Below are 21,178 nucleotides of genomic sequence, written 5' to 3'. Positions count from 1 at the left end.
AAAAAGATGCTTCAGATTATGCTTATATTACAAAAACAAAGAAACAGAATAAATGGGTAAGTACATAGACCACAACCGCGTAGAGAAAAAATAAAACATGGGATTAATACAAAAACAATAAAAACAAAATTTTAAATGAAATCATGTCTATGATAACTGATTCTCAAAAACAAGAATTATCTCGTTATCAACTCGTAAAATGTTATATATTCTCTCATGAGGTGGAATTCTAACTTACACGAAAACCTCAATAAAATTATTCAAGCTTGGCGGAAATTCTGAAGTGATTATTTAAACTTGTCTGGCCGTCGTACTATTGTTTAGCTTCAAATACGTGCGTACTAGTACTATAGTATTTACGTATATGAAAAGGGGTATGGTGTCATTTGTTTCGTTTCTGATATTGTCCCCAAGACACGACAAAAAATAAGACAAAACAATTACAAAATCAAAATGACATCTCCTTTCTCTCTAAAATAATATGGGGGTTGATAAAAATTCAAATTGACTCATGATACTCTACTGGGTTATCGTATTACGTCTCCTTGGTCTAGCCTGGGTTCAGGCCTTCCTCTTCGGTACGGTATCCGTGTAAAATAATAATCCGTTCTAAGTGCCACCAAAACGAAACACAACAATTGACTCACTGACCGCGATTTACCATAATTCCACTATAATTAACTTTATTAACACTGGACTCTATATAACCGAATCGTCCGATGATCAAATCGCAACAACCAATTCTGATTAACTTCTTGGTTCAATCTGCGAAACTGTCAATTAGTATTCCCCGAGTCCGCGGAACCGTCAATAACACTTCTTCCTGTACCCTCCCTTGATTGGTCTGATTTTTTTAATATTCCCGAATTTTTTCATAACCCTTTACCCTTGAGACCTTTATCTTCTTTTCATAGAACTCATTGGTCAGTTTTTATTTTAAATAAATTTTTGGGCCCGCCTATTCAAGTATGATCAGGCTTCGCGTCAGCGAAGCTAACTACAAGAACCCTTAGCTTGCATTTTCGCGTTACCAGTATTATAACTCATCGACAGAATACATTTGTTTAGTCTAGCCTAAACGTACCATATCCTCCATGATGCCGCCAAAGTTCGGCAAGTTTCGACCGAATCCAAATGGTCAACGTTCGGCTTACAATAACATCATGAGTTTGTAATTTAAATATTGAGATTGACCGAGATGAGGATATCTGTTTTGAAATAAGTTTTTATTTTCTATGAATGAAATTTTACGTTACTAACACAATCGCAGTTATTACAAAGAATAGGCAATCAATAACAACTATGTGGAAATATGTATCAAAAGTGATTCATGCAATTTTTGGACGGATTCAAAAACCGTCATAGATATTTTTACTAAACTACTCCTTGTTAAGTAATAATAATAAAATTACTCCAAACATCAGTGATAGAAAGATGGCACCAAGTGATAAATAACATCAATTGAAAATTCTGCTTCTGAGGAATTGGTATTATTTTCTCATGAATCTTACAACTCACCAGTGGATTCCTTGATTCTCTCAAATAAGTGAGCAAGTCTCCACCTTCCATGAGCTCCATAATTATAAAATGTGGATCGTTATCAAGACAAACTCCTAGGAGCTGAAGAATATGCTCGTGCTTGAAATGACTCATCAATTGCGCTTCTTGTAGAAAATCGCTCTTCTCCTGTTCTGAAGCACCTTTCTTCAGTGTCTAAAAGATGAATAAACGATTACATAGATTGATCTACTCAATTTGAAAAGGCGGAGTAGCCTACCTTCACAGCAACTTTGGTTTCGGCATTGCTGTTGTCGATTCCTTTAGATTTTCCTTCGAAAACTTCTCCAAAAGCTCCGCTACCAAGGAATTTCGTCAGAGTAATTTGATCCCTGTGAAAATGAGAATATTATCACTATATGAATTACACATTCCTACATGAACATGTCAGAACTTTCAAATGGAAATAATAGTCGAGCAGTGCCTCATTTGCAAGGTCTTTCAATAGTTATCCAGCCCTGTCACATTTCTTGAGAATATCAGGTGTTGATAACCTAGTTATTCATTTCCTCAAACCATCTTCGTCTCGTAGAACACAAATCTAGAAGAGTGAAATCGGGAAATGTTGGTGGACATTCTGTAGAACCTCTCCTTTCAATCTTCGACCCGGAAAGTTATTATCAACGTATTACGCAATGAGTAGGAGCCCTATATTGTTGGGAAACTACCCTATTTTGTATCAGATGATCTAACTGGATGGCGTTATTAATTTTTTTGAATTTGAAAATAACCGCATCAACCTTATGGTTATTAGCGGCGAATATGATGTTTACAAGGCAGTAACTAGATTAATTACTTCATTATATTTTGTTGGACAAGTTCAGAGCACTTGTGTAATTCAAAATCTTGCTAGCATTGAAATAGCTCAAGGTTTCCTTCGATATTTTGCACATTTTCCTTTTTAATTAAAACACTGGACACTGCACTATGATATGTTGTATTGTCAGTGCAACTTCACAAATGTGACACTGTGGTTGATCTGCTAGAGATTTCAAGTATTCGTGAGTGAGTTTGGTGTGTCCTAATGGAAGTTAAGTGATCATAATTTGTTACCGTCTTTTCAGTGCTCCATTAGTTCCCTGGTTCGACTTTGGGTGGCGTTGTTAATGCTTGGCATGATTTGAGTATTCAGCAAATTGAAAGATCCTTCACCATTTAACAGGACTGCTTCCAAAAAGAAAGGTCCTTCAATATGGTCACCCAAAATTTCTGCTCCAACATTTACTGTCTGGGGATATTGGGTGTGAATTTGGCGACTCATATTGGGATTTAAATTACCCCAATATCGAAAATTGACCATCTAGGAACTCATAAAGTACAACTAAGCTGAGTCACTATGTCGGTCACAGTGAGTTCTTATTTCTGTCATTTTCATTATGAAAAATGAGAAATAAAACTTTATATGTTTTTTTACAAACTCGTACAAGTTGTTGGGGGTGATTGACAAGAGGTTGACTTATATGTTGTAAAGTTTCTCCCTGAAAACCAAAGTTGACGTGTTTCACAATTTTTAAGTCTTGATATCAACTGAACTTATTCAGGGCACTTGTTTCAACTGGAATGCACTATATGACTTTGGGAGACAATATATAAAAATATTTCGCAATTTATATTTACCGTCTTATTTGTGGTAACAAACTCAGTTCCTCCAGCGTAGGTTGTATGGATGCATAGAGGATATTCGTGTTATGAATTCCCCTCCTGGGTAACTCCCTCAAGGTAGCTAACTCCACATCAGACATCCTGGGCAGCGTGGGTATCACTTGCTGCAGTTTCTTTTTCTTGTTCCGTTTTCCCGAGCAACTAACTGCAAATATAAATTATTCGATTATATCAAGGTAAGAATGATGACAAAATAAGCTCCGTTGTCAGAGGAATAGATCTTATTCACGAAGATAGTGTAAAAAAGTAAAAAGGTGTACAGGCATATACTAAGCCTTGGTCAAAGCTAGTGCTCCACCAACAGGAAACACACCGCCCAAAACAATAATCAATGAGCCTTCAGTCGAGCGTGACACATCACACCACCCAATTACCCCCACCAGTCAGCCGGAACGCCTCCTACCAAACATGCACACCGCCGACCAATCAGGCCTTTCCACGACACAACTACAGACCACAGCAATGTATAAATAGACTAGCATCGACAAGAATGACTTTTTCTCCGAGTTACAGGCTCTAAGACTGGTCGAAAATACCATTCAAGAACTAAACCACAACCGAAAAGTTCACCTTGTCCTTTTGGACATCTCGAAGGCCTTCGATCGTGTTTGGCACGAAGGCCTTCTACACAAACTAGACGCGTTCGACCTGCCTCGGGGACTGATCCGGTGGATCGGGTCCTTCCTGAAAGACAGAACATTTCAGGTCAGAGTAGAAGGCTCCCTGTCTGACAACAGAGAGATCTTCGCTGTGCTCTCTCCCACGTTATACTCGCTCTACACCAGCGTCTTTCCGATGACACAGCTCTCCTCTCATCTTACATGGGACTGGAGCTCGGGATCGTCTATATGCAACGTACATTGGACGACCTCGAGCGCTGGTACCTCGAGTGGAAGATACGAGTGAAACCGGAAAAAACTCAGGCGATAACCATGGGAAGAACGATATCTTCTCTGACTAGGCAACTGACGATCTCTGGAAGAGAGATCAACTGGCAAGCGCGGGTAAAGTACCTCGGCCTTTTAATAGAACGCAGGCTCACTTGGAACCCACACATTATATCAGTTAAAACAAGGATCAAGGGTCGGATAGCCAGTCTGTACCCTCTGATCAACAGAAGATCTAAAATGAGTCTCAGAAATAAAATTACCATCTAAAACACGATGTATGCTTCAGGCGTCTGGAGATAAGAGCTCCGTCTAATATCTCCATTCTGGAGATATTAGACGGAGAAACAAGTTAATAAGGATGATTGTGAATGCTCCTTGGTTCGTGCGGAATGAAGCCATCCGCAGAGATTTGCAGCTACCTTCCATTCGGCAGTCCATTCAGTCGAAAAATCAGTGAGTTTTTGATTGCGCAGAAACTCATGAAAATTATTTAGTTAGGGAAGCTATGGATTATGCTGTAGACGACCTCTCCCAATATAGAAGGCCCTGACAATCTGTCGAATGAGGCCCCTATGTCCTCCGTTAAAAAATGAACAATCTTTTCATCCATCCCACCCCAGCCAGGAAGGGGTACACCGTGAAGGGCGGCACTGGTGTCTCAGGACATTCATGTCGCCATCCTACCATCAGTCATGACCCATTTGTCCCTCTGACAAATATCAGTTGAAAAGGTAAGGGAGCCAGGCTCCAATCTGAACGAAATCAAGATGACGACTTGGTATGAAATGACTTCAATTTCAAGTTCAGCTACCAAGCAGGGCACATGAATATGGCAAGTGACACTTTGCCGTCGTGATAATATCGAAGACGAACGATAATGTATACGAACTCCAAAATTGGCTATTTCAAAATATCGAAACGTTACTTTGAGGATAAATATCTTGGGAACAATGCATAAAAACCTCTACTTACGGAAGACGAATACCAGAATGAATATAACGCATATGGAGATCGGGACCAAAGTCGCTATGAGGATGAGCTTCATGGGGTTCTGCTTTTCGGCCATCCTGGCAGCCATCGGATCGAACTCGTTGCTCTCTTCACTCGTATTGCTCCATCCGTATGAATTATAAGCCGATACTCGGAAGGCATATTTGTGTTTCTCGTCTAATCCGCTGATTATCCAGGAAGTATCTATGAAAAAAACGGCTATCATTTTTTATGTAAACTCCGGAAATGTTCCGAAATTTCAGACGTTTCGAGACTTATACTCATGTATGGCAAGAGTCAAACGTGATGGCAAGCGACCGCGCAGGTATAGACTATTCTAACTTAATTACTATTGGATTAAGATAAGCCCTTTGCCGGCCAGTGTAGTACCTATAATTAGTTTTATTTAGGGTAGCAAATGGACCGTGACTTCTTTGTAATTTATTTTCATATTTTATTTAGTATTTTAGGTGATAGGCAAGTTCATTATAATATTAAATAATGATACACTCTTGATGACTGATTTTTGTAGGCGATGACATTATTTCAGAAACAACACAAATTATTCAACAGCATTGGTAGACAAGTAAAGATACGCCTCTGTACAGATCATTTGTATGTGTTGCAAAAGCTGTAGGGGAGCTTACATTGAAAATGAGTTTGGGCGCATGGGGGCGGGCCCGCCATCACGTTTGGCGCTTGTTGTATAGCATCTAATAGAGAACAGTTCGAGCATCTATTGTGAATTAATTTAGTTTGAAATTATTGAAAATATGCACGGTTCTCACTTTTTTTAGATTGCTTCAATGTACATTTTTTCAAATTTCATTATTTTTCACATTATCTTTCAAATGAAGTATCATAAATTGAAATGCAGGACAGTTGTTTTTTTCCGCAAAAGGGTACCAAAATGAAAAGTTACATAATGAAGTCACATGGGATGTTGGATGGAATTCTTTCCTCAACTCAACGGTTGATTATTTATTTCAAATCAATTATGTATAATCACAAAAATTATGATAATTGTCATACTTACTTGTTCCGTTGTAAAAAACTCTCCACTCATCGGGATCCTCAAGCTCCACAGATGGCGAAGTATTGTAGAACGGAACCGTTCTGTTGGTGCTTCTTTTCGTTCTGTAAAACCTCAAAATTTTTCCTTCTAGTTTGTACATTTCTACAGGAGCGCCGTTATCTCTGGATGCCTCCCAAATAACTTTGTAGATATTTGGTGTGATGTATTGGATGAGAGGCATGCCTGGGGGACTTGGAACGTCACCTGAAATCAAAAACCATAAGGAATATATATTCCAGGATTGTTAGACGCTACAGGGACCGCTCTGCTGAGATCTATTTATGAAAAAACTCCATCAAATTCAAATGGAACTTTTGTTATTGTTGCCAAAGTTTCAAAAACAATGTCTTCACCGAGACTATCGATAGTATCGTAAAGAGGGTAATTACAGTTTTTGTTGAGAACATCTATAGATGAATTTTTGAGCATTACACAAAGGATAAAAAGAATAAGAAAGATCAAGATGTTCCTGGAGTGTCGAGTGTAGCAGTACTGGTAACAGGCTACTAATACCTGAGAACACCAACAGATCTAACGAACAGACCAATACCTGTGAGGAAAAATAATCATCAACAACCAACAGAAAAATGATATCACCAGTACTACTGAAAAGGTGATGAAAAGGCCTCTACCAGGTGACCAAAAATGACTTTGTCTGTTGAATACAACTAAATCGAAGCAGCAAACCTTTAGTTGTCTTACAGAAATGAGCACTGAGAAGTGTATATGAATTTTAGAGATGTTGACCAGTTCTTAAAAAGATCCTGATATTGTTTGAAAATTTCGTTTTGGACTGTGAGTTTGGAGATCAACAAATTAAGGCATGCCTGTCAAAAAATATCATGTTCTTCCATTCCCTGGTTCATCGCTAATTAAGCAGTCTTCAGAATCAAGCCAATGTCAGAATCAAGCCAATGAGTTGTCCTGGACAGAGTTACCGGAAAAGTGGAGTTCTCTTGGGCATATAATCCTGTTAATTGGAGGGAAGCATGTATCTTTCGAGAATGTACTGGAAGCAACGCTTAATCATTCTATAGAAGATGAAGAACACTGTCAGTGGTTTGGTATCCATCTCGTGACAACCAATAATGAAAATATTACTTACCGAGCGTCTCGAATGTAAACCGAGCATCTCCAGGCCAGACGTACATCTCTTCGTTCCCCTCGTACAACAGTTTCATCCTGAACTTGTACGTCATACTCGGCTTGAGATTTTCAACCACCATAACCACGCTTTTGTTAGCCTCCTTCATCTTTTCGATTTCCCGCCAGTCTTCGGTAGTAATCGGGGCGTACACTACCACATATTTTTCTATATATTCGATGGGTTCCCAAGAAATTTCCAGATTGTAAGCGGTTTTTTTCACCAGCTTCAGAATGGGCGGCTCCGGATATGTCGTTATTTTCACCCTGTCGCTGTCATTTGGGGTGTCGTTGTTCTCACTATACACCCTCACCCAAACGGTGTACGTTTCGTTGGGAGTCAGCTTGGTCAAGAAGGTGGTCAGCGTTTCGGAGTCGTTCACCCTGAGTTCCCCCTTCTGTCTGACGCCGGAGGGTGTGGTTTCTGTCTGCCAATGGACCTCGTAGTGGACAACTGCCGCGTTCAGTTCTTCTGGAGGTGACCATACAACCCGTGCGAGGTTAGGACTGAGGACTATGGCGGATACGTTCCTCGGTTTCGACGGTACTGTAAAAATGAAAAAACATCGATCGAAAATGTCGCCTGTTCAATTATAAGTAAATATTTTTTTATCAGGTTCCTGCGTGAAGAATTATACACTATTATACCGAACAAAAATATCCCTAATACACTAGTGTGAAGGGTGGGTCATCGCATGGATCCAAGGTGATGATACTGTTGGCCCAGTTGGAAAAATTACTCGCATAGAATGTGAACTTGCGCTTTCTAAATCCAAGTTTTTAGTAACACAAGACATCTGTGTGTTAGGGTCATACAATAGCTTATTGTCGTTCACTCCAAACATTTCTTTTCACAATTATATTCAGGAGAAAAGGTTTTGTATTCAGATAGATTCCCGAGTGATAGTTCTGTATGATCATGACTGATCCACGAATTCTTTGATGAATATATGAGCAGCACTCATTTATTGTAAAGCGCAAAATATATTTTTTGTATTTTTCGCTATGAAGTGCAAAATGTATTTTTCCGCTATAAAGTACAAACTGTATTTTCGCTATGAATTGCAACATGTATTTTTTCACTTTGAAGCGCGAAATGTATTTTTTTGCTATAAAGTACAAACTGCATTTCTCAATATGAAGCGCGAAATGTGTTTTTGGATATGAATGGCAAAATGTACGTTTCGCTTTATATTGAGCGGAATATATTTTTCGCTTTGAAGCGCAAACTTTATGTGAGCGTGAGAAATATATTTTTGCTATGAAACGCAAAATGTATTTTTTCGCTATAAAGCACAAACTGTATTTCTCGTTATGAAGCGCAAACTGTATTTTATGATTTGAATGGCAAAATGTATGTTTCCCAATATATTACGCGGAATATATTTTTCGCTATGAAGCGCAGAATGTTGTTTTCACCTATGAGGCGCAAAATATATTTTTTCGCTATGAAGCACAACACAAACTTTATAGCAAACTTTATAGCATGAGAAATATATGTTTTGCTCAAAAAACAAATGTATTTTTCGCTATAAAGCACAAATTGTATTTCTCGTTATGAAGCGCAAACTGTGTTTTATGATTTGAATGGCAAAATGTATGTTTTCGCTATGAGGCACAAAATGTCTTTTTTCGCTATGAAGCACAAACTGTATTTTTTGCTTTGACGCGCAAAATGTATGTTTCACTTTATAGCGTGAGAAATATATTTTTTGCTAAAAAACGCAAAATGTATTTTTTCGCTATAAAGTACAAACTGTATTTCTCGTTATCAAGCGCAAACTGTGTTTTATGATATGAATGGCAAAAATGTATGTTTTGCTATATATTGCGCGGAATATATTTTTCACTATGAAGCGAAAAATGTATTTTTTCGCTATGAGGCGCAAAATGTCTTTTTTCGCTTTGAAGCACAATCTGTATTTTTTGCTTTGATGTGCAAAATTATGTTTCACTTTATAGCGTGAGAAATATATTTTTTGCTAAATAACACAAAATGTATTTTTTTGCTATGAAGCACAAACTGTATTTCTCGTTATGAAGCGCAAACTGTGTTTTTTGATATGAAGGGCAAAATGTATGTTTCGCCATATATCACGCGAAATATATTTTTCGCTATGAAGCCCAAAATGTATTTTTTCGCTATGAAGCGCAAAATGTCTTTTTTCACTATGAAGCACAAACTGTATTTTTTGCTTTGATGTGCAAAATGTATGTTTCACTTTATAGCGTGAGAAATATATTTTTTGCTAAAAAACACAAAATGTATTTTTTTGCTATGATGCGCAAACTGTGTTTTGTGATATGAAGGGCAAAATGTATGTTTCGCCATATATCACGCGAAATATATTTTTCGCTATGAAGCCCAAAATGTATTTTTTCGCTATGAAGCGCAAAATGTCTTTTTTCGCTATGAAGCACAAACTGTATTTTTTGCTTTGATGTGCAAAATGTATGTTTCACTTTATAGCGTGAGATATACATTTTTTGCTGAAAAACGCAAAATGTATTTTTTTGCTATGAAGCACAAACTGTATTTCTCGTTATGAAGCGCAAACTGTGTTTTATGATATGAATGGCAAAATGTATGTTTCGCTATATATCATGCGAAATATATTTTTCGCTATGAAGCGGAAACTGTATTTTTTGGCTATGAAGCGCAAAATGTATGTTTCACTATATAGCGCGAGAAATATATTTTCTGCTAGGAAAGGCAAATTGTATTTTTTCGCTATAAATCACAAACTGTATTTATCGTTATGAAGCGCAAAATGTATCTTTCGCTACATATCACATGAAATATAATTTGCGCTATGAAGGGCAAAATGTATTTATCCTCTATAGAGCACAAACTATTTTTCGCAATGAAACGCAAAATTTGATTTTTCGCTATTAAGTGCAAAAATTAATTTTTCGCTATGAAGCACAAACTGTTTTTTCGCTACGAAGCGAAAAATGTATGTTTCGTAATATAGCGCGCGAAAAATATTTTTCGCTATTGAGCGCAAACTGAATTTTTCCTATAAATCCCGTCCAATTCACCCGAATATTCAAAAAAATTAAATAATTGTTTGTACTGTATTTATAAAGAAAGATAACAAAAGGATAACCAAATTTCTTACGAATAAATAAAATAAAATATTCACCTCCTGGAGCAGTCTGGAACATAGTAGAAGGGCCGATTGTAATACTGTCCCTCATTGTGAAATAATTACTCGCTGACACGGAGATCAAATAATTCGAAAACGGTTTCAAATTGGTGATCTCTTGAGTGGTATTTGTAGTGATCAAAACCGTGCAGTTGTGGCTGTCGAAACAGTCGAACCCTTCGTCATATATGCTATAGTATATAGTGTATGCTATTGTCGCCATTGATATGTTCGAACACTCTTCATCTATAGAAGGTTTCGGCATAAGCAGAATCAGTGAGTTGGATGTTCTAGCTTTGAGGGAGACTGTAAGGTTTTGCTGTTGTTTTGGTGACAGGCAATTGTCCTGAGGAAATGGTTGCATGTGCTGGCCGTATATGATGAAATTGCTCATTTCAATCTGAAAATTAAAACATTCATGTAGCATTTTCTTCAGTGTCTTGCTCAACTGTATTGAAAAGATATTGGATATTTTGCGTTAGTGGTTTTGTTCTACTCTAAGTTAAAGTAAACGAATATTCATGTGGTGATGGATGCTCCCATTCACAAGTTGAAAAATCTGTCGATAATTTTTCTCATCGTTGTCTCTTGTAGTGGACCGAAGTCTATTTGTCTACCTCAAATTCCATACCGATCTAGACCACAGAGTCTACAGAGAGATTATGCTTATAAAATACATAATATTGCATATTATTTTGTCAATGAGCAGACGTACGAAGTCTATTCAAAAAATGAGGCGAATGTTAAAATTTCGTTCATTCTATTAGTGATTTTTTATTTTTCCATGTTGGTACACTGGTGTCGAACATACGATCAGTTTCAGCTCTTTAGCATGTTCTGTTTGTTGGTGAGAGGTATGAAAGTTAGAAAAACTTTTGCGTGCTAATTGAGTTCTCGAAAACACTTGAAATGTTAACAGTGGCATACGGTGACTGTACTCCGAGTCAGAAAAATATTCACAAGTGGTATAGTCGAAGTAAACGTATTGTGCATAAAGTTATCGGCACTCTCAAAGGCAAAAAAAAACAGTACATAAAAATGAACCGTCGAATTGGTGGTTCGTATTGGATGATTTTTACTAATCGAGTTTTATGATTGGCTGAAGAGTCATAAAATTAAATTTGAAGTCATGTTACAGTGACGAATATAAATCAGGAATGCGGGGATGGTTGTCGCCGTCGTGTTCAATTTAGGAACTGATCGCGATTTGAATGTTGAAATTCAATATTGGTGCAGTTATAATTACTTAAATTTTTTGTTATCTGTTCAAAATGTGGCGTCCTTGGACACGTACTAATAGTAATAACGAGTGTGATAACAACGTAGACTTTTTCCTGTGTAGTCATTCCAATAGCGATGGTGAACAATGCGAAAAAGAGATACCAGTGAATAAGATTCGCATGATTTTAAATATTGAAAACAGAGAGTATGTTTCAATGTATATAGTATATAAGAATCTACATCTCAAGTTTGGTTTCGAGGAAAACAAACTATTACAAGCAACATTAGATTTGACCGAAATTCCTTTCTCAATTGTTCGTAAAATAGTCAAAAACAAACCTTATGAACGCAAGACGCAAGGTGAAACGGAATCACCAAAACCTTCTAAAAAAATCATTGAAAAAAACAATATACTACTGTTACAAAAGCAATGAGATTTCTACAACTGAAATCATAAGGAAGGAATTGAATACTTCAGGCAATAACGTGAGCTGCTGTGACAAAACTCTTCAGATTTTGTTTGAAGGTGATTGACAATGTTTCGTGATGAATTTCACTAGTTCGGACTTCCGGACTTACTTGTTTCAGGGATTTCAAATCATTTTATATAGTAGACAATGGAAGTCCGAACTAGTGAAATTCAAAACTCTTCAGAATTGGACAAAGAAACTAGGATTTAGATAATAAATAAACGTTAAGAAGTTATGGAAAGCAGAAGAATAGTGGAATTGCGTAACGAATACTCAGGACAAATAACTAAATATAGACAAGAACAACGGCAACTTTTCTATTTGGACGAAACTTGGTATGACACTCACGATACAGTTACGAAACGGTGAACTGATGGTTCGACAATATGTTCGCCTAACACGCCTGCAAACAAAATTTGATTGAAAGGCAGTGGAGCTAATAAAAAAAGAGGAAGACTGGCAGAAAAGGATTAAAAAAGTAATTTTAGTTGAACGAAGATTGGACACGTCCATATTAATGGTAGGAATAAATTCATTATCGATTTAGATGAGGACAGTGAAAAAAAATAAATGAAAAATATTGTACATGCACAACATACGTAAATCTCAGATATATTTCAGTGCCAAATGCACCAGAATCATTTCTGTCAGTACGAACAACATTAAGAAAAAACTAATGTAAATCAAACTGTATAAAATACTCATTTACATCAAAATTATTTTATAGACAGAGAAATTGGGGAAATTTATGTTCCAGTAAGTAAATATAGAGTTTATTTCTATAATCTAGCGCGGAGAGAAATTTGAGTGATTTACGAATTCGATTATAAAGCCAGGCCACATTATAAGAGAAGGATCCACGAAATAACGTGGTTCACTTATGAAACACCCTGTATATGAAAATTTTGAACTGTATTTTTTCTCAAAATTTCACATAAATACACCACAGAAACAAAAACCAGAAAAAAACATACCTGCTCAGTCAATAACACCCGGCTCCTCCACTCCAAAGCATGAAAGGATTTCTGCTCGGTCCAATATATCGTCCCAAAATCAGCTCGCAAATGTTCCGAAGGGAAACCATCAACAGCGCCATTGAGAGTGTCACCTCCAGCGATCTCTTCGCAATCACAAAAGCTACCATCAGCTCTCAAGATACTTCGAAATTGCCGCTCGTAGAAAACAACTTTAGGTCTCAGAGTTCTATTGGAACTGTCTACGCAAAACGTCGGGCCAAATTCCGCCATTGAAGGACAGTTGCACGAGGGAGAATTGGAGTTGGTGGAAAACTGTCTTATATTCGATCCGGTTTCGTCGCTCAACATCGCTGAGAAATCTAAGTTGTCCTTGGTTTGGATCCAGAATAGAGATTTCGAAAATGGGGAGACATCTATCTCGGTTATTCGAGCGTCAGCTTCCAGAATTTTCACTGATTTTCCTAGCTCCAAGTTCAAATCGACTTTATATACTTCGGTCGTGTTTTGAGTAACGTCCTGTAGGTAATACAGACTCCTCTCGAGCCAGTTAATAGTTAACCCTCTGGCGTCACTCGTAGTTTCAGCTATCTTTGATGGGACCATGGTTGTGACATCAAACGTGTATATTTCTCTTTTTGTGTTAATCCAGAATACCTTTTTTTCTTTCATTAGGTAAGCTACGCCTCTTGGTTCGGTAATACCATCGACCAGTAGGTATTCTCGTTTATAATCTACATCGTAAATGTAAATTGAATTGTGATTAGATGCTAATATGGTAGGGACGGGGTGTTCAACTGCTGTGTCCACTGAAAGAGGGGGGGATGATGCACCCAATCCTATTTTCGTGAATGCCCGGACCTAAAACATTTAATTTAAATTATCTTAATATTTTCCAAAATAGATGCTGGTCGCAGTTCTCGATACTGAAGGCATCAAAATAAAAAACTTAATAAAATCATTATTTTATTTTCTAGTGGACACAAATATGTTCATGAGAACAACCCAATGAGATTTGTTCTCGTATTTTTCACTGCTGTTTCGGCGAAAAATGTTTCTCTGTCCACCCCATAGATGGCATCTATTCAAGGGGAGATGTCAAGGTCCTCGCTTATGAGGTAGGCTGAAAACGATGGCAAAATTGCATGAATTGGGCTTTGAATTGCTTCTGCAGCAACCGTATTTCTGACTCATTCCTGTTGTTCAATATACAATACACATTCCTAGAAACCATGAACCTAGAGAAAATCCAACACAAAGTATATTACCTGATGCAACTCAAATACAGACAAATTTATCTGCAGCACCGGCACGAAGGCGTTCTGACCGCATGAAAGAACAAACAAGAGGATGAAACGTTCAGTTTGAGTAGAGCCCTGAAGATGATAGCACAGCCAGCCATCGAAAGCGCTCGCATATAATAAATAGAAGTTATTGTCTGGAAGCGAATAGTGACCAACTCAAATATTGATTGGAATGAACTAAAGAGAGTTCAGAATATATTTTTTCTGCCAATTACTGCCAATTACTCAGAAACAACTGATACGATTTTCAAAAATGAAAAAATGTTGGATAGGAAATTGAAACAATAATCAAACGGGTTACCGCAAGATTCCTCTTTGCAACATTATTGTCTTTAACATCGAAAAGTACTAAATATTATACCTTTTCAGTTAATTTATTTCGACTTCGATATTTCGTTCAAAAGTTTACGTACGCACTGTAGAGTTAGCTTATACTATTAAAGTATTATTATTAACAGGATCAATCCAAAAACAACACTTGTTTTCTTGCCAATGTTTCGAAGTTGATGAATTCTTCTTCAGGGCTCTGTAACAATGAATTTTCATAAACGTACATCCCACAAAACTTATAACTTTCATTTCAATGTTACGAGGAATCATGAATTCTTGATTAACTTACTCACCGAAAAGTAGCCAAAAGCCCTTTATCGAAAAATAAAACAAGAGTCAACACCAAATATCACAAAATACCATATATAGAAAAGTTGTCTGAAAAACTTGGAATATTACTCAGTAACGAACATATTGAAGTGACCTTTTCAAATGAAAACACAGTTGGAAAGTATGTTTTCTCCAAACCAAAAACTAAAACACCGCAAGAAATACAATCCAACATAGTGTTCGGATTGAACTGTGAAAGCTGCCACAAATGATATGTTGGTCAATCTTGACGATATCTTACACACGAGTTTTAGGACACATAAGAGACTAAGAAAAATATCAAAAACTTCATAGCCCTTGTTGAACACGAAAGAAAACATGGACACATTTTTGACTTTGAACATCCAACTATTTGAAAATTTGAACTATATTTATTCAAAATAATTTGAAGTGATACTCGTATATATCGTCAAACACGATAGTGTTGACACTAGAAGGGCTGTCAAGCTGTCAATACGGCATATATCAATTCAGTTAGCAAAATACCTAAATAATTCCCCTTTTTTTTCATTCTCATCATTATCAAAGACACCATCTCAACAGTATCAAAGATGAAGCTATTCATTTATTTTATGTATTTGTGTAGTATTTCATCAGTTCGGACTTTCATTGTCTAATATAATATGAATTGATTTGATAACCCTGAAAAAAAATCAAAAAATTAACCGAAAAAAAACAATTGTATTAAACAAAAAACTGAAATTATAAAGACATACATACAACATACAACAACCAAACAAATAAAAATTGAAATATTAATAAAAGCTGAAAAAATTGAAAAAATTTAAAATATTAAAAAAAAATTAAAAAATAAAAATTATTTCAAACCAAGATTCGATTGTTAGTATCCACAATCGTGTTCGGGTGATAACTGGACTTATTCCTCCGAGATCTCACTATTTATAGGTCATTCGAGTGCTTTCACATATCTCCTCCTCCCTCTTTCCGCTTTATTGGTTTTGGCGGGAGATGATCGTTTGGTGGGAGTTGGTCGTTTCTCGCTTGAATAGAGGTTTCCATATGTTACGTATCTCTACGCTAGCTTGACTATTGTTGGATAACACATACGCCGCTTCTTTGAATTTTCTTCTAAACCAGTGTTCCTCTTTGTGGATGATTTCAGCTTGATGTTGTGCTGATGAGTCCAAACATGCTCTGCTATTCTGGATTTGCTGGTTTCTCCTCGCTGTGTGTGTTTCTTGTGCTCAGCAATGCGAACTTTCAATGGCCTCTTAGTTTCACCGATGTATGATTCTCCGCATTCGCAGGGTATCCGGTAAATGCAATTCTTGGAATTGCTATCTGCGTTTGGTGGCCTGGTTTTCGTGAGGCTGCTACGGATAGTGTTCCCAGATCTAAAACAGGTCCTGATGTTATACTTGGACCTAATCCGTCTTATCCTTTCCAATAATCTTCTGATGTAGGGAAGTACAAGTACTGGTTGTGGTGGCTTCTCTTCCTTGTGAAGGCCGGTTCTACCATCACTTTGGAGAAACCATTCCGTTGAAGGTCATTTTTGATGATGCCTAGTTTCATTTCGAGACCTTTCTTTGTATTACAGAGCAAAAAAGCACGGTCCAGTAGAGTAGAATCAATTTATTTATTTATTTATTTAACGGGTAGTCCCAATTACAATTTGTTATAAAAAAAATTTTTGTAAAATCTTAACTAAATTAAAGATAATAAATTCAATAAATACATAATACAATATAAAAAGGCAATACAATAATATATCGATAAAAATCGCAGTACAATTTTGTCATGGAGAAAAATGCAAAAAAAAGGTTTGTAAAATCTTGAACTGAACTAAATATAATAAATATATATCACAATAATAATAATATGATATATAGTATAAAAAGAAAGCAATATAATGATGAAATAGTATAGAATATTCAAAGTAAATGTTTCAGCAAATAATGTGACTCAGTTCAATTTTGATGGTATTTGTGGAGCTGCTAAAGATATCAACCTGTTGATACATATTCGAGTGACAGGAGAGAAAAAACCATAATTTGTGGAGTGGAACGGTATTTTAAATGTTTCGGTACTGGCTCTGGTCTGTCTGTTGACATTCAAATTAATTAAAGATAAAATCTCCTCACAGTAGATGTTGCCAGTAAAATTTTGCTTAAAAAACATACATCTAAAATTTATTTATATTATATTAGACAATGGAAATCCGAACTGATGAAATACACCACGAAAAATTATCAACCACCTTCAAACAAATATTTGTGTAGTGTTGTTATTCTGAAAATTTTTATTATTTTCATTTTTATGTCTGATGCTATCTGGCTTACAGACAGGCCTGTCTGGCCATCAGTGGTGCCATCAGTACTATACCGTCAGCGGCCATGGAGATCCTTCTAGATATAACTCCTCTCCACAATATTCTGGAGAGAGAGGCTAGATGGACTGCATACAGAACTGTGCACATTGCCAATTGCATGAATCAATTTAACGCAGAGTGCAACAGATTGTTGGTTGACACTGGAAGTCACAGCATTCTGGAAATGACCTCTGAATTTATGCCTCCAACTGTCAACTATGAACTGTCTTATAAAGTACTGTTCCCGAGTAGAGAGGACTGGATCATCCGGGAGAAGGAAATATCGAAAGCAGATAGTTGTTGGTTCACAGATGGATCAAAAACAACTTCCGGTTATGGTGCAGGTGTTTTCAGTCGCAGACCCAGGACAGAGATATCAAGCTGCCTGTGTGACTGTATTTCAAGCGGAAATTTATGCTCGGACAGTCTAGCGACAATGGAAGCTCTTGGCTCCTACCGAGCAACGTCTAAATTGGTAGCAAATAGCCAAAAACGGTTCTCCTTGATAGGAATACCTCACAGATTGTCTCTGATCTGGATTCCTGGCCATACTGAACTGTAAGGCAATTCGGCTGCTGATTCTCTTGCAAAGGAGGGTGCTGCAAGCAGCTTCATTGGACCAGAACCTGTCATTGGCATCGCTTTAGGTTTTGTCAAACAAATATTGAATACCTGGATGGCAAGAAGATTTATGGACTTTTGGCAGAATCTTCCAGGATTGGCGTTTATTCACCCTTAGAAGCTTGATACTGAACGGTTGTTGAACTACAGCAGGGATGAACTGAACTACGATGTCTAACAGATCTTCTTACAAGTCACTGTCATTTGAATCATCATGTGCAGAGATTCGGACTATCGGAAGACAGTGTGTAATGTAATGTAATGGTGAGTAATTTGATTAGGAATTCATAATTCTTCGTAAAATTTAAATGATAACAGTTATAAGTTTTAGTGGTAGGTATGTTTATGAAGATTCTTTACATTCGAAACGTTGGTAAGAAAACAATAGTTTAAAAAAAATTGAATCACTCAACCAGTTATTTGATCATTATTATCATCACCAATAATGGAACTTACCTCAAAGTGATACAAGCTGTCACTCTCCATCACTTCCAACTTATACTCCGTCTCATTCCCTCGCGTGAATGCGTTGTCGCAAATATTCTCGTCCTCTTCATCAACGTACCAACACCTCAGTTTGAAACCGTGGAGCACTCCGTTGGGATACAGGGGCGGATCCCACCTGATCGTAATCGTGGCATAACGGGGGTACGTGGAGGAATGGGGAAGGTACTCGACGAAGCTTCTCGGGTTCCGTGGTGCCGAAGGGGTTGACGGGGGGGAAAATATTTTGGAACGAACTGGAGGAGCCGACGACCAGTATGTGAACGCTCTGATGGTGACGTTCAGAGGGGTGAAGGGGGTCACTTTCCTCGAGTACTTCACTGTGGAGTTTGTGGTCGTGACGATCTGCAATGATGATTTGAAAGCTGAATGAATTCATCGTGCTATATACAAAATTCAATAGAAATGATTTTAATATCAATGTTCGATTTGTTTCAGACACGGTACCTACTGTTGAATATACAGTGCATTTCTTTAATGCCCCCCCTGTTTTATTTTCAGAAGGGATCAACTCACAAAATTGAAATTTGGGATAATGAAATTGATGCATGAATACTTTATTATGAAGTGAAATTGACAGATAAAACCTTCAAGATGGCGACTGGGTGCCATTTGGCATATGACAATTCTGACAACCCGATAAAGTTTGTTAAGTTATTTTTTGTTTATAAAAACGACAACAAATGTCAGTACGACAACGAACATCTTTGTTCAGTTAGAATATTCTCATTTAGTTTTCGGTTGCACTAGTAGAAAGGTACCACGTCAATAATCTCTAAAATTGTCCATTCTCGTCCATTGGAAGAAAAAATTGAAGCGATTTTTATTTACGGTGCGACGCGTAACTTTCACGAGACCGAAAGGATTTTCAATGAACGTTTTCCGAATCGTCCTATCTGTAGAAAATATTCGAGGTAACTTGGATCCAAATTCACAACTACCGGTAGTTTATTTATTTATTTATTCTAAATTCGGGACACATACAGGTCAAAGAACCCAAACAAGTATCCACTAAAATACAGATTGTGCTAACAAAACTGGCGTTCAACAGGTAAATGATCTAAATGCTTAATCTAAAGCATGAATGATTAAAAAATTGAATATTTTCCTTATGTTACTTTTATACATTTGTAAGGACATGGAGAAAACGTCTAAATTGGAACAGTATCTGTTGAATGAGTCTGTAATTCTATTTATTGGAGAGTTTTTCCCCACATTGGTGTTATATGTGGAAGTAGCTAATAAATATTTATTCCTTGTGTTTCTCTAGGGTACATGAAAGGACATCATTGCTATCAACTCAGGCGAGTCAATAAGATTCGTTAAAATTTTATAGCCAAACACTAGATCCGAAGTGATTCTCCGTTGTTCTAGAGGCTGAATGTTATAATAGTTACGGATTTGATTAATACCGTGAGTTACATAGACATTAGTGATTCGGTAATGAAGATGTCTAACAAACCTATTTTGCAGTCGTTCTAAACGCAATTTGAATGTATTATAGCAAGGATGCATAATAGATAGTTTTAATAGCGGCTTCGTTGTTGAAGTCTCTGCACATTCTATTGAAGAAACCCAGTGTTCTGTTGCTTCTATTTATGACATATTCAACATGGCGATTGAAATTCAATTTTGTGTCAAAGTATACTCCAAGGTCCTTGATATATTCTACTCTATTTAATGCAATACTATTCAACAAATACTGAAACAATATGGGTGAATGATTTCTATAAAACGAAATACATGTACATTTTTCCACGTTGAGTTTCAGCTTATTCATATCACAATATATTACAAATCTAGCAAGGTCTTCCTGAATTTTTAAACAGTCTCTTATGAAGGTAATTTTTTTAAATATTTTCAAGTCGTCCGCATATAACAAAATATTAGAATAAAGGAAACAAGACTGTATGTCATTTATGAATACTAAAAACAACAGTGGACCCAGGTGTGAGCCCTGAGGTACCCCTGAGGTAACCAAAAGGGCGTCGACTTGAATCCATTGATGCTAACAAGTTGACTACGATTAAATACATAAGAGGACAGCCACCCTAGAAGATCGCCCTGTACACCAATTCCAGCAAGTTTCGACATGAGTATGTTATGATCAACCTTGTCAAAAGCCTTGCTGAAATCAGTATACAGTGAATCAACTTGTTCACGGCTGTCCAGTGCACTCGAGATATATTCGGTGTAAATGACTACATTTGTTTCGATGGAACGTTTAGCGAAGAAACCATGTTGAATGTCACAGAGTGAGGTCTTTAAACTATAAAATAGTGAATCATAAACTATGCTTTCAAATACCTTACTGAAAATAGAGAGTTTACTTATACCCCGATAGTTATTGACTAGATTTCTACTGCCTGAGTTTTTATGTATCGGGACGAGAAGAGCCGTTTTCCAAATCTTTGGGAAGATACCAGACTGAATAGATGTATTGAAAAGTTTACAGAGTGGGAGGCATGAACTGACTGCACAGTTTTTAACAAAATACGATGGATAGCCGTCGATAGCCGTCGTACATAACAAAAAGCCTTCAGGTCATCCGTCATCCGGTCATCCGGAAGAACAGCAGATGTAAATAATTTGTGAGATGGTAGTGAATCCTGAACAGTCTACTTAT

The 21,178-nt window shown here is 36.9% G+C and overlaps 1 protein-coding gene across 4 annotated transcripts in view; it reads right to left on the bottom strand.

Annotated features, from left to right (window-relative positions):
- The window catches only part of sev (receptor protein-tyrosine kinase sevenless), a 109,273-nt gene that overhangs the window by 5,628 nt on the left and 82,467 nt on the right, over nt 1-21,178 (bottom strand). For all 4 annotated transcript variants that reach the window (XM_074176109.1, XM_074176111.1, XM_074176112.1 and 1 more), the window contains exons 15-23: nt 18,505-18,897; nt 13,132-13,992; nt 10,464-10,866; nt 7,280-7,864; nt 6,136-6,378; nt 5,082-5,303; nt 3,175-3,364; nt 1,778-1,889; nt 1,519-1,713 (exon numbers count right to left, since the gene is read on the bottom strand). In XM_074176109.1, coding sequence (XP_074032210.1) covers nt 1,519-1,713; nt 1,778-1,889; nt 3,175-3,364; nt 5,082-5,303; nt 6,136-6,378; nt 7,280-7,864; nt 10,464-10,866; nt 13,132-13,992; nt 18,505-18,897 — 3,204 coding nt within the window. The remainder of the gene's footprint in view (nt 1-1,518; nt 1,714-1,777; nt 1,890-3,174; nt 3,365-5,081; nt 5,304-6,135; nt 6,379-7,279; nt 7,865-10,463; nt 10,867-13,131; nt 13,993-18,504; nt 18,898-21,178) is intronic.

This window comes from Leptinotarsa decemlineata, unplaced genomic scaffold, assembly GCF_025532065.1.
Source record: "Leptinotarsa decemlineata unplaced genomic scaffold, Ldec_3_MD MMD2_tig00001621_RagTag_RagTag, whole genome shotgun sequence".
NCBI lineage: Eukaryota > Metazoa > Arthropoda > Insecta > Coleoptera > Chrysomelidae > Leptinotarsa > Leptinotarsa decemlineata.
Note: the sequence above shows the minus strand (reverse complement) of the source record. Positions and strands in the feature narration are given on the sequence as shown.